The sequence below is a fragment of the Dermochelys coriacea genome, chromosome 4 (assembly GCF_009764565.3).
Source record: "Dermochelys coriacea isolate rDerCor1 chromosome 4, rDerCor1.pri.v4, whole genome shotgun sequence".
NCBI lineage: Eukaryota > Metazoa > Chordata > Testudines > Dermochelyidae > Dermochelys > Dermochelys coriacea.
In genome coordinates, this window is record NC_050071.1 from 95,085,317 (window position 1) to 95,098,482 (window position 13,166).

The 13,166-nt window shown below is 42.7% G+C and overlaps 1 protein-coding gene across 1 annotated transcript in view; it reads left to right on the forward strand.

Annotated features, from left to right (window-relative positions):
* Positions 1-13,166, forward strand: part of CORIN (corin, serine peptidase) — a 324,441-nt gene that overhangs the window by 256,971 nt on the left and 54,304 nt on the right. Inside the window, exon 14 of the mRNA XM_038400915.2 lies at positions 5,944-6,057. Coding sequence (XP_038256843.1) covers positions 5,944-6,057 — 114 coding nt within the window. The remainder of the gene's footprint in view (positions 1-5,943; positions 6,058-13,166) is intronic.

Consider the following 13,166-nt stretch of genomic DNA (forward strand, 5'->3'; position numbering starts at 1 on the left):
CATTTTGTTCAGCCCATCGTCTGAAAGTTCAAAAGATAAGCCCCTTTTCCTCAAGAAAAAGCTGTGAAATCTATTTGAAAATTGAGTTTTTAATGATTGGTTGTAAAATTAGTGCAGGCCTCATCCTGCTTGCTGAATATCAACATCATTTATGACACTGAAAGTGTGGGAGCCCTGGTAAGCCAACTTCCAGACTGTTTGAATATTAGTTTATCATTTAGGAGGAAATCTTTAATTGTGCAGGCTCAACTGATGGAGTTATACTGGGATAAAAAAGGAATGAGTGCCGAAAATCAGGCCGTGAATATTCAAATACAATTTTAGATGTTTATATGTCAACATTCTTTTTATGATGTGTTGAACACAGGCTGGAGACCTTATTGTAGTCTGGTTTCCCTTACTGCAGTGGGCTCCAACACTGGAAGTGTCAGGAATGATGTCAGTTTTCAGCTGTGAGCCTCCAGCAGTAGGCTCAAGAATATCACTTGTAAATACAAACTTTATTTGCAGTTTCATTCCAGAGTTATTTCATGGTGAAAAGCCACTCTTACCACTTAAATGTAGAGAAAGTGCTTTGGCTGAGCAACAATGAGCAAATCCCCTGGAAAACAATTCTAGTTAATAAACAATTGTTTTGGTTGCCCTTCCTTAAAAATGATTGTCATTGACACTTGCTTTTAACTCCCAAGAACACTAATAGCTAACTATCTTTTAGACTCATTTTAGACTCCTTGATTTTAAGGTCTGAAATTTTGCTTTGATACATAAAACAAATTTCTTAAGTAGATCTCTTTTCTTAGTCTAGACAAAATGTCGCTAGCAATCAACGGAATTCTTATCAGCTTCTATAAATATGGAAGGTTGCATCTGCTAGAAGATTACAGCTGTCAGAGTGACATTACATTGACCATGGGCAATGTTGTTACTGAAGAACAGCCAGTGCTTTTAGAGCTCTAGAAGTTGCTGTCTCTAGCTCATTCATATTCTTTGTGCGTAGGACAAACTCAGAGACCATTGAACTTTCCCTGTGTAAATGGCTAGCTCAGAATATATTGGATTTATTTTTTTAAGAAAAGAACACACTGATTTTTGCACCATTAGTTCACCAAGCTGTATTTAAAGAATGTATATTTTAGATGCCATAAACAATAGGCATAGCAGTGGATACTGTGTTAGGACAACTAGACTGACTATGTCCATTGATGTCCTGTAACAAGATCTGCACATCACAGGATGAAGGGGGCCATTTACAGTTCCCTCATTCTCAAGCTGCCCTGGCTCGAGTGTAAGTTAGAACAGCCCTTAGGCTATCTGCAAATTTAAAATTGGCAGAACAGAGCTGTGCTCAGTGCCAGCTGTGCCCTCTCCCTTTGTGCCCTTCCCTGCTCTGACATGCCTTCTGTGGTTGGATGGGTTGCTTAGTTGTCTTAGGATCCAGCTCTGTCAGCTTTTGCTCTAGCTCTGAGAGTTTCCTTACTCAACTAGGGGTAGCAAGTAGATAGCAGAAAGGTGGCAAACAGGAGTATCGTGGATGTGAAGGAGCATAACCTTCAAAATCAGCATTTTGTATTCTACAGTTTGCTGCAGCTCTAGTTCTCACTGTAGTATTTTAGCTGGGATCAAAAAGTCCAGGCATTTAATTTTAAGGACTCGAATAATAAGAATTGCACAATGAATGTACCAATGACAATGAGTTAACACGTAACTTTAAGGAGAACAAAGGTGAGATAGTGCATGAATTCCCTTCTCCCATCAAAAGCAGGATTTGAGATGGGAATTGTATAAATACAGACATGTTTTCCATAAACATTAAGAAATTCATGTTATAATAAAATCCTTATTCTACAGACGCTCATCAGAAATGACACATTTGGCATGCAGAATAGAACTCACAATCTTCTGCTGCAAAAATAGTTTGTATGTCCATGGCTGGAGTCATTGAAATATACACACTGAACTTCTGTTATAAGGGGTGCCTCTGTTCCATTCAAAGATAAACAATGTTAATGCATTTATGCAGTGTCCTCAGGAGTCATAGGACACTTGACAGTAAAACATTGTAAACATTTTAAAAGTAATCAAGGGCAACAATGAACAAATATTTAGTTAGTGGTAAATGCTTAGTCAGACTTATGAATAACTTTGGGCCTGTCTAACAGTAAGTGCATGAGAAGTTGGGGTGTAAACTTACAGAGCACTAGTGGGTTGTATATTAGCTGTCCATGTGGACCCTGCTACGCTGCACTAAAAGTTCCTTAATGTGCATAGACTTACTCCCATTTCAAGGTGGAGTAGATCAAAGTGCTCTATGGAATTTTTATTGTGCAGCAGCAGGGTCCCAGACAGACAGTTACCACACAGCACTCTAGTGCACGGTAGGTTTACGGCCCAGCTTGCCATGCACTAACTGTTTGTCCAAACTTGCCCTTGGCTAAAGTTCTTAGGCTAAAGTCACCTATTCTGTTCTATTCAGGTTCTTAGATCTCCCCTCACCATCATACTTTCTGAGTGCCTTCCAAAAGTACATTAAGCAATGTGATTAACATTCACCTCCCTTTTCCCCCTCAGTGGGAAAATTAGCATTCAATGTATGTCTGCTATGCTATATGTATTTATTAGGAAGGCATGGTCAAATAGCTGCACCTTGTATTTGGAATGGAAAGTGGTGATATTTGAGATGGTTATTAGAACCTGTGAGAGTTCATTTCGCAGCCTTGCACTGGCATCCAAGAAAGCTCTAGTCTCTGCACAGATGAGCTTTATCCTTGCAGTGGATAACTCTATTGTCCCAAGGAGCAGGGCAGGGACAGGAGAGATCACAGATGTGGGTGTGTGCGTTGAGTAGCCACATACCAACCATAGGCCCAATCCTGGAGTTTCAGGCAATCTTTTAGGTCTCCTGCGCCTAGACCATTAAGTGCCTTTAAAATGAAGACAAAGACTCTGAATTTGACCTTGAACATATTCCTAAGATACAAAAGCCCTGTATGGGACAGGGATGCATAAGCTATCCCTCCTCTGGTACAGGGAAGTGTAACTCACACACATGTGTCCTAACCTGGACTTCTGTAACTTAGGAGGGAATTCAACCAGAGGAAGGGCATGTAGGAATCTCACAAAATCGACTTCTGAGATATTGGCACCTTCAACCCAAATGTTAGCTCTGATTTTTGGGATAGAATCTGTAACCTAAACTGAGAAAAACACAGAGCATGATAACCTGGCTCTCACCATTGCCTCCTTGGCCCATCTGGAATCATTACAACAATTGATAACTGTCAGCACCCAGGTGTTTAAATATGAGAAAATGAAGATAAATTAATAATGCCTCATTCTTGTTGTCATGAACTGGGACATGGGTGGTCAGGTCTAGTGGTTGGAGTCTGAGTCAGAGTCAGGAACCAAGCAGGGCTGGTAAGGACTGGGCAGGACAGGAGCAAGGCTGGGAACAAGGTAGGAGCAAGGCTGGAGTGAGACTAGGAGCAGGGCAGGCACAGAAAAGATAGCAGATGTGAATGCGTGCATTGAGGAGCCAGTGATCATTTGTTGCTGTGGGACTTAAAAGTAGACTTGCTGACTTCCTCAGCCAGTCAGGCAAAGTGGCCTATCAGGTGGACCTGCTGTTGCTCACCTGTGCTCATAGGCTGCCTGGAGACTGGGCAGATACAGCTGCAAGTTCTCATTCCTGAAACTTGTTCATCGTAATATTGCTTATTCTCTCCCAGTAATGCGTGACCTCTCAAGAAGGCCAATTATTCCTCTGTGTACAACTCATAACAGTTCTAATGTGGCTTATTAAATAAGATGTAAATGAAGTGGAGTACTACGTGCATTCAATATACTACATTACAATTACTGATGGAGGAACCCAAACATTATTTCTATAGTCATGTGAGCTGACTTTTCTCACACTCACAGTCATAAATGTGTTCACCTTGGAGATAGACCCTGTGTAAGCTACATTTCTTTTTGCTAATTTAGTAACAGCTATCCTTTGCTGAACTAGTGCACTACATGAGCTCCAGCCCCAGGAAAAGTTTAATAGTACTATACTGTCCAAGCCACTCGTACCGTAGCGAACTCACAGAACAGAGGTTTGTTTATTTTTTGTTTTGATCACATGGGCCAGTCACCTGAATCTGACCTTGGATTAAGTTTGAAGTATGAAAGCCAATCTGATCAGCTATAGAATGGACTAAACAAGGCAGCCACAACTCCATCTATTTTAAATAAATATTAGTAGAGTAAAGTCAAGGGAATACTATTTATCATGTATTATTATGGCCTCCTGTGTTACTATTGTGTCAGTGATGCATGAGGACATTTCTTCATCAAAGTGAACTGTTTCCAAACTCTGATGTTACAGTGAGATGCTTTAATAATTATTTACAGAAAATTGTAAAGGTAAAATTGGAAAGCTAGATGTTTTATGAACCTACATTATGCCATTCTTAATTTCCTCCATTTGACAAACTAGGAACCTACTATCAAAATACTCTGACCCAGTTTTACAAGAGTTCATCTTGATTTTTTTATGAAGCCAGTGCAACTGATTAATGTCACTTGGAGGAGACAATGGCTGTGTTAGCTGCATAATAATGAATTTTCAGGTAGATGCATATAGTTGGCAAGGGTGAATCTGTGTAACCATTCAATGCAGTAGTAAAATATTAGATTACTGCAAACAAGGAAACATTGTACTTATGCCCAATATTGCTAGCTCCTCTCCACTCTCACTCTGTTCTCTGCCTCTTTTTACATCAATATTGCAAGAAAAAATATTCCATGGTATTTAATAGAGATTACCAAAAGAAACAAGTTCACAGTATTTCCATTTTTGAAGACGAGTATGCTAAATGTTGATATTTTGAACATAGCCCCTTTACTTTTAAATTAAGTTGTGCAGCATCCAGGATGAGAACTATTCACTTATCCTTAGTAAAGTATATCAGAAATTGTTTTGTATGGATGTTTTCCTGAATTAGGACCTAAATTGATGGATATAGTGTAAGCAAAGGATAAGGCAAGTGTAATTGGTCAGAAAGAACAATGGAATATTGTATATTTCATGCCCATTTGAATAAGTGTTTATTTTGACAATCTTGCTTCTATTCCCTCATCAGTAATTATTTTGATACTTTTTAAAATATATATTGAAAATTGAACATACCTTGAATTTTTCAGAAACATTAAGGAAAAAAACACCTTTTTGAAATCTGATATTGCAAGTAGATCTGCGGCAACATTCAAAACTTCATGAATTCATGTAGATTTCAGCAGGGGTTTTTGGTTAATGTGAAAAAAGAAAAATGTTTGGAAATGTCAAAGTGATTTGTTTTGACATCAAAATGGAACATTTAGATTTTTGGGGTCTAGATGCAGAAGGAGATTCAGGCACCATTCACAAAACAGGAGGAGGAGGTGGTCTCCTTATATCTTTTAGCTCAGTGGTTACAGCACTCATCTGGGAAACCCAAGTTTGAATTACTACTCTGGAGAAGGGACCTGAACCCTGGTCTCCTGGGAGTGCCCATACTACCAGCTAATGGTATTCTGGAGTAACTCTCTCTCTCAGTTTATCCTGTTGAGTCTGTTCTACTTTGTATAAAATCCTTGAGGAATCATTGGAGCAGGGTCCGGAACCCAAGTGTTCCCCCTCCCAGTTGAGTGCCCTAACCACTGGGTTACAGAGTCATTCTCACTTGCTTTCTCTTTTTGACCCAATGACAATTCAAGTTTCAGTTTAGTTTCACCTGAAACCATTTTTCCCAACTTTTTAATTCACCTAAAATTTCAAAAAATTTGTTTCAATTTGACCTGAACCAGTTTTTTTTCCTGTTTCTCAGAATTACAAGCTAACTGAAAAATCAGCCATTCACACAGCTCTAATTGCAAGTAAATGTTAAAATGGAATATCTCAAAGCTCTTGTTCTCTGTGTCCAGGTTGTAGAGAAAGGGGTCTTTGGGAATGTCCATCGAACAAGCTGTGTATCCAGCATGCCATGATCTGTGACGGCTTTCCGGATTGTCCTGACAAAGTGGATGAAAAGAACTGCTGTAAGTTCTTTGAGTGAATCATTCGCCTTGTTGCTCCAAGTTCTCCCTCTCCATCCTATAACCTCTCTCCTTGGTTCCACTTCTCACTGCTGTGGCTCCATATCTCCACCTCATCCTGTCTTTCCTTGCCTGTCTCTTTCCGCTTGTGTCCACTTGGCTGCTATTTTTTATTTGTAGCTCCTTGGCTCCTGTCTCTTCCTCTAAACTCCTTGACTCCCTTTCATATAACCTATGGCTGCTTGGATCTTCTTTAGAGATGGCAATGAGTGCCAGAGGAATACAAGTGTATCCCATGCAGTGCCAACAAGAGTGTAGGGATACCCCAACGATCCCCACTGGGACTTGGGTAATGGTTCTATACCTGCAACCACTAAGAAATTCCTCCTTTCTTTGGCTGATAGCAAGGAACAGACACGAGTTCCTTTTCACCGTACACAGTTTATCAGTGGGATGGAAAGAGGAGGAGGAGGAGCCACTGAGTGGCAGCTATTGTACGAGCTTCCATCTTGTTGCTTATACTTTCAATGTGTATGTGAAGTCAGAAGTGGAGGTTGGGAAATGCTTTTGGCTGCAATTTAATGTATATATTGATGATTCTCTGTTTCATCTGCTTTTAATCAAACCCAGTTCTGTGGTCTCATCTTCTGCCATCTGATCTGCCAAAGAGAGGAATGGTATCTGTTAGAGCTGATTGAAAATCTGAATGTCTGTCCCCCAGGAAATTCAGATATTTCAGCATTTGTTTTCACCCTGATCGTGAAAACCACATTTTCCGTTGAAAAAACATGTTGACGTATAATTCCTGACCAGCTCTGATGCTTGTTGGAAGGGGCAGAGGCTTAGAGAGGCAGCGTCTGCACCATCTGTGTAGAGTAAATGCATTCGTTTTTCCATACAGAATGCAGCTGCTCTTCTCTAGAAGAGCACATAGCATCAGTGCTCAAATCTCTTTTTGGCTTCCTGCATGCTTCCAGGTGCAAGTATTGTCTGATTTATTGATGGTGGATTAATTATATTGATTACTTAAGAATTCCCAATTAACAATTTAACACACTGATGTTTGATAGGCTCTTGTCCAAAGATCAGATCCAGTATTATGAGGATTATTGTTCAGTTGGGAACCCTGACATGCACGGTTGGAAAAGATCTTTTGCTCTTTTAAGATTTGTATTACTAAAGTTAGTTAACACACAAATGTTCCAGTCCAGATGACGTTATTGCATTATTCATACTAATTTGACATCCAGTATCATCTCATACACATACTCACAACTATTCTTCTGGAGACTTAGAAGTACTGAGACAGGACTCCTGTGGACCACCAGCTGTCTTCTCTCTGATTTGCATAATGATTAAGACTACGTTTTAGTCACTGATATTTTTAGTAAAAGTCATGGACAGGTCACGGGCCATAAAGAAAAATTCATGGGCCCGTGACCTGTCCAGAATTTTACTAAAAATACCTGCCCTGTCTAAAACTTGGGTGGGGGGCTGTGGGTGCTCTGTGGGGGGAGGTCTGGGGGTGCCACTGGTGCAGCTGCTGAAGAAATCACAGAGGTCATGAAAAGTCATGGAATCCGTGATTTTCGTGACCTCCGTGACAGACTCGCAGCCTTAATAATGATTGCTGGATTGAGGTTTTGTCAGCCTACTTCATGGTCAGGCCTATTGTAAGTTTGATGACTGTCATGAATATTCATAAGAGTGTTCAGTCAGTTTGCCCATAACTAACTGTTTTACCTTAATAATGTTGGGGTGTCCTTGTTCTAATCTATGGACTAGTATATTAATTATATCAAACTCATTAGCATATATGTCAAGTGGTTACTATAACAGTTCTGTGGTTAATCATCTGCTGATGTGCCTGTCACAAAATACTCCATACTGGCATCAACTGACTTTTTGCAGTTTCTCATCAGCATTCTGCAAAATTTCAACAAAATTATTTATTGCAAAATTATGTTTTATGCCATTTGATGACCTAGCGTCACTGCTAATTTATGGTAAGCTAAACAATTTACTTATGCCAAAGTTCATATCCTTATGTTAACTGCTTAAGTTACTATTTTACAGGTTTAGGCCTGTAGGCTTCTTGCATTTCTCCCTTATATCTTATCTTAACGCATATAAGCTAGTTTTGAACTCAGCGTAACCCATAAGCTAATGCACAGATTACACAAGTCAAGATGTCTCTAAAGCTCTGAATGTTTTGAGATGTGAATAACTGAGAGCAACTCACATTTACACAATAAACTGCAGCTTTTCAGATCAGCTGGGGTACTGTACTTATGCTATTTATATGGTTCCCATAACTGTAGAATGATGTCTCACAATCTTTAACGTACTTTTCCTCAAAATGCCCCTGTGAGATAGGGAGGTACTATTATCCTCATTTTACAGACAGGAACTGAGAAACAGAGAGACTAAGTGACTTGCCAAAGGTCACATAAGAAGTCTGTGACCTCAAGAAACTGAATCTGGGTCTCCTGAGTCCCAGGCTAGCACACTAACCATTGCACCATCCTTCCTCTCTACTCTTGCTGTCAGTCCTGGGGATGAATTATTCAGGAATGGCAGTAGAGCTTTTCAGCTGAGGGCTCTCTATCTCTGGAATTTGCTCCCCCTTCTCAGCTGGGGGCCCTCTACCTCTGGAAATTTTCTCCCCCTTCTCAGCTGAGGGTTCTCTACCTCTGGAATTCGTTCCCCTTGGAGGCCTTCCAGAGCCAGAGTTAGGGAGCTTCAGAGCATGATGTGAGGCATGGTTGTTTGGTTTAGCTTTTTCTTGATTTTGTACATGCATGTGTGTGCATGTGTGTGTTCTTGTTTTTCTGGGTTTACATCCTTTGTTCCTGGCCTGAAGACGCATGACTGTTAATGTCACAGCAGACAGTATCAGTTTACATCGTTTTATGGTTTTCATTGTGGATTGTTTGATGTATGATAAGATGGGTCTTTTAGTGTTGTAAATAAATGCCTGACTTGTACAGTAATACACTCTATAAACTAATAAGACATATAAAAAAATTAATGAGAACTAAGGGCCAGAGTCACTAAAGCTACTGCATGACAATGCTAATTATACTTCCTTGTGTCAGCCTGCGCTGGTGCCCCAGGGGGAAAGCCTGATAAAGTGGGGCTGGTAATGTTGCATGACTGCCCTTCCTGGGGATTTTGCGATGGCAGAGGGTAGCTATAAAATCCTGTGGGGACTGTACATGAGCACAAACTGACATCAGATGATCTTGTGGATATTGGACTGGGATGCAGGAGTACTGAGTTTAGGTCCTGGCTCTTTCACAAGCTACTTATGTGACCCTGAGCTAGCCACTCCATGCTTCAGTTTCCCGCCTCTGAAATGACGATGACAGTACTTCTGAATTTTAGGTATCTCAGGCCTTGTTTACACTTAGAAATTAGGTCGAATTTATAGCAGTCGGTTTTGTAGAAAGCGTTTTTATACAGTCGATTGTGTGTCCCCACACAAATGCTCTAAGTGCATGTAGTCGGCAGAGTGTGTCCACAATAACGAGGCAACCGTCAACTTCCGGAGCATTGCACTGTAGGTAGCTATCCCACAGTTCCTGCAGTCTCCGCCACCCATTTGAATTCTGGGTAGAAATCCCAGTGCCTGATGGGGCTAAAACATTGACGCGGATGGTTCTGGGTACATATCGTCAGGCTCCCCTTCCCTCCCTCCCTCCGTGAAAGCAAGGGCAGACAATCGTTTTGTGCCTTTTTTCTTGAATTACCTGTGCAGATGCTATACCACAGCAAGCATGGAGCCCGCTCAGCTAACCGTCACCGTATGTCTCCTGGATGCTGGCAGACGCGGTACTGCATTGCTACACAGCAACAGTTTATTACCTTTTGGCAGAAGACAGTGCAGTATGACTGGAAGCCGTCGTCGACATAGTCCTGGGTACTCTTTTAACCGACTTCGATGAGGTCAGTGGCACCTGGGCAAACGTGGGAGTGACTCAGACAGGTCATTTCCCTTTTAAGCTTCGTCTCATGGTGATTCAGTGCTACCGGCAGTGCACTGTCTTTTAATCTGCAGCCAGCAGAAGACGATGGCCAGCAGTCATACTGCACAATCTGCTGCCAGCAAGATGTATAAAGATAGATGAAGTGGATCAAAACAAGAAATAGACCAGATTTATTTTGTATTCATTTTCTCCTCCTTCCCTCCGTGAAATCAACGGCCTGTTAAACCCAGTTTTGAGTTCTATTCTTCAGGTTTTGAGTTCTGTCCTTGAGGGGGCCATTCTGTTTCTCGCAAAGCCACCCCCTTTGTTGATTTTAATTCCCTGGAAGCCAACCTTGTAAGCCATGTTGTCAGTTGCCCCTTCCTCCGCCAGAGCAACAGCAATCAATCGTTTTGCGCCCTTTTCCCTGGATTGCCCAAGCAGGAGCAGATACCATAGCACAGCAAGTATGGAGCCCTTTCAGCTCACCACAGCAGTTATGATCAATGTAAACACCTCACACATTATCATGCCGTGTATGCAGAACCAGCACCTGAAAAACCAGGTGAGGAGTCGATGGCAGCGCGGTGATGAGGACATGAACACACTTTTCTCTAAAACCGCGTTTCCCCACAATTTGGAGATCATGGTGTTAAAGGGGCAGGCTCATGCCATGGAACACCGATTCTGGGCTCGGGAAACAAGCACAGACTGGTGGGACCGCATAGTGTTGCAGTCTGGGATGATTCCCAGTGGCTGCAAAACTTTCGCATGCATAATGGCACTTTCATGGAACTTTGTGACTTGCTTTCCCCTGCCCTGAAGCGCAAGAATACCAAGATGAGAGCAGCCCTCACAGTTGAGAAGCGAGTGGCAATAGCCCTCTGGAAGCTTGCAACGCCAGACAACTACCAGTCAGTCGGGAATCAATTTGGAGTGGGCAAATCTACTGTGGGGGTTGCTGTGATGCAAGTAGCCAACGCAATCACTGAGCTGCTGCTATCAAAGGTAGTGACTCTGGGAAATGTGCAGGTCATAGTGGATGGCTTTGCAGCAATGGGATTCCCTAACTGTGGTGGGGCTATAGACGGAACGCATATCCTTATCTTGGGACCGGACCACCAGGGCACCCAGTACATAAATCACAAGAGGTAATTTTGAATGGTGCTGCAAGCATGGGTGGATCACAAGGAACGTTTCACCAACATCAACGTGGGATGGCTGGGAAAGGTTCATGACGCTCACGTCTTCAGGAACTCTGGTCTGTTTAAATGGCTGCAGGAAGGGATTTACTTCCCAGACCAGAAAATAACTGTTGGGGATGTTGAAATGCCAATAGTTATCCTTGGGGACCCAGCCTAACCCTTAATGCCCTGGCTCATGAAGCTGTACACAGGCACCCTGGACAGTAGTCAGGAGCCGTTCAACTATAGGCTGAGCAAGTGCAGAATGGTGGTAGAATGTGCATTTGGACGTTTAAAGGGTCACTGGTGCAGTTTACTGACTCGCTCAGACCTCAGCACAACCAATATTCCCATTGTTATTGCTGCTTGTTGTGTGCTCCACAATCTCTGTGAGAGTAAGGGGGAGATGTTTATGGTGGGGTGGGAGGTTGATGCAAATTGCCTGGCCGCTGAATACGCGCAGCCAGACACCAGGGTGGTTAGAAGAACACAGGAGGGTGCGGTGCGCATCAGAGAAGCTTTGAAAACCAGTTTCATGACTGGCCAGGATATTGTGGGACTCTTCTGTTTGTTTCTCCTTGATGAAAACCCACCCCCTTGCTTGCCTCTAAATTCCCTGTAAGCTCCTGCCCTCCCGCCTTCGATCACAGCTTGCTTGCAAAGGAAATAAAGTCACTATCATTTAAAAAACATGTGTTCTTTATTAATTGATTATAAAAATAGGGAGATAACTCACAAGGTAGCCCAGGTGGGATGTGGGAGGAGGATAGGAGGGAAGGAAAAAGCCACTTTAAAATTTGTTGAATGCCAGCCTTCTGTTGCTTGGGCTGTCCACTGGGGTGGACTGGTTGGGTTCCCGGAGCCTCCCACCCTGCGTTCTTGGGTGTCTGCATGAGGAGGCTATTGAACTTGGGGAGGAGGGAGGGTGGTTAAGCAGGGGCTGCAGCAGCAGTCTGTGATCCTGTTGCCATTCATGAACCTCCACCAGAGGCCGGAGCATGTCCATTTGATCCTGCAGTATCCCCAGCGTTTCCTCATGCCTCCTCTGATCTTCCTGCCATCACCTCTACTCACGTTCATCGGCCACTGTCCTGTACTCTGCTATTGTGTCTCTCTACACAGCTCTGTCAGTACCAGATGACTGCATGAGCTCAGAGAACATCTCATCACACGTGCGTTTTTTTCGCTGCCTTATGTGAGATAGCCTCTGGGATGGAGGAGGGAGGCTTGAAATATTTGCAGCTGCTGAAGGAAAAAAAGGAAGTGAAGTATTTAAAAAGATACATTTTACAGAACAATGGCTATACTCTTTCACAATGAACAACACTATTCACATTACAATAGCACATTTGATTTTGGTACAAGGTCGCATTTTGCATCTTATATTGAATGCCTGCGGCTTTGGTGTTAGAGATCACACACGCAGGGCCGGGCAACAGAATTCGGCTTGCAGGCGGCCATGGTAAGCCATAGTCTTTTGGCTTCTGCAACCTTCATAACAGCAGCCCCCAGCTTTCCCATACCAAGCAAAGCCTGTTGAGTTAGCCATTTACTGCTGCAGTTTTCCTGTTAACGTGCAGCAGCAGAAACCAAACTAACCCCCTCCCCCCATCCAGTTCTTTGGGATGATCACTTTTCCCCTCCGCCTGGCTGGTATCAGGGAAGATCCCTGCTAGCCAAATGCAAACAGCTCAGTGTCAATATCCCCCACTCCCACCGCGTGGCTAACTGCGGGGAGGATTTATTTTCAGCCACAGGCAAACAGCCCAGTAGGAACGCCACTTCTGAATGTCCCCTTAATCAAATTCCCCTATTTCAACCATTTCAGGTTACCATGAACGATATCACTCTTCTGAGGAAACACAGAATGATAAAGAACAGATGTTGCTAGAATGCCAGCAAACACCGGGACCATACGCTGCCAGGCTTTGTCATGCAATGATACCAGATTACTCGCATG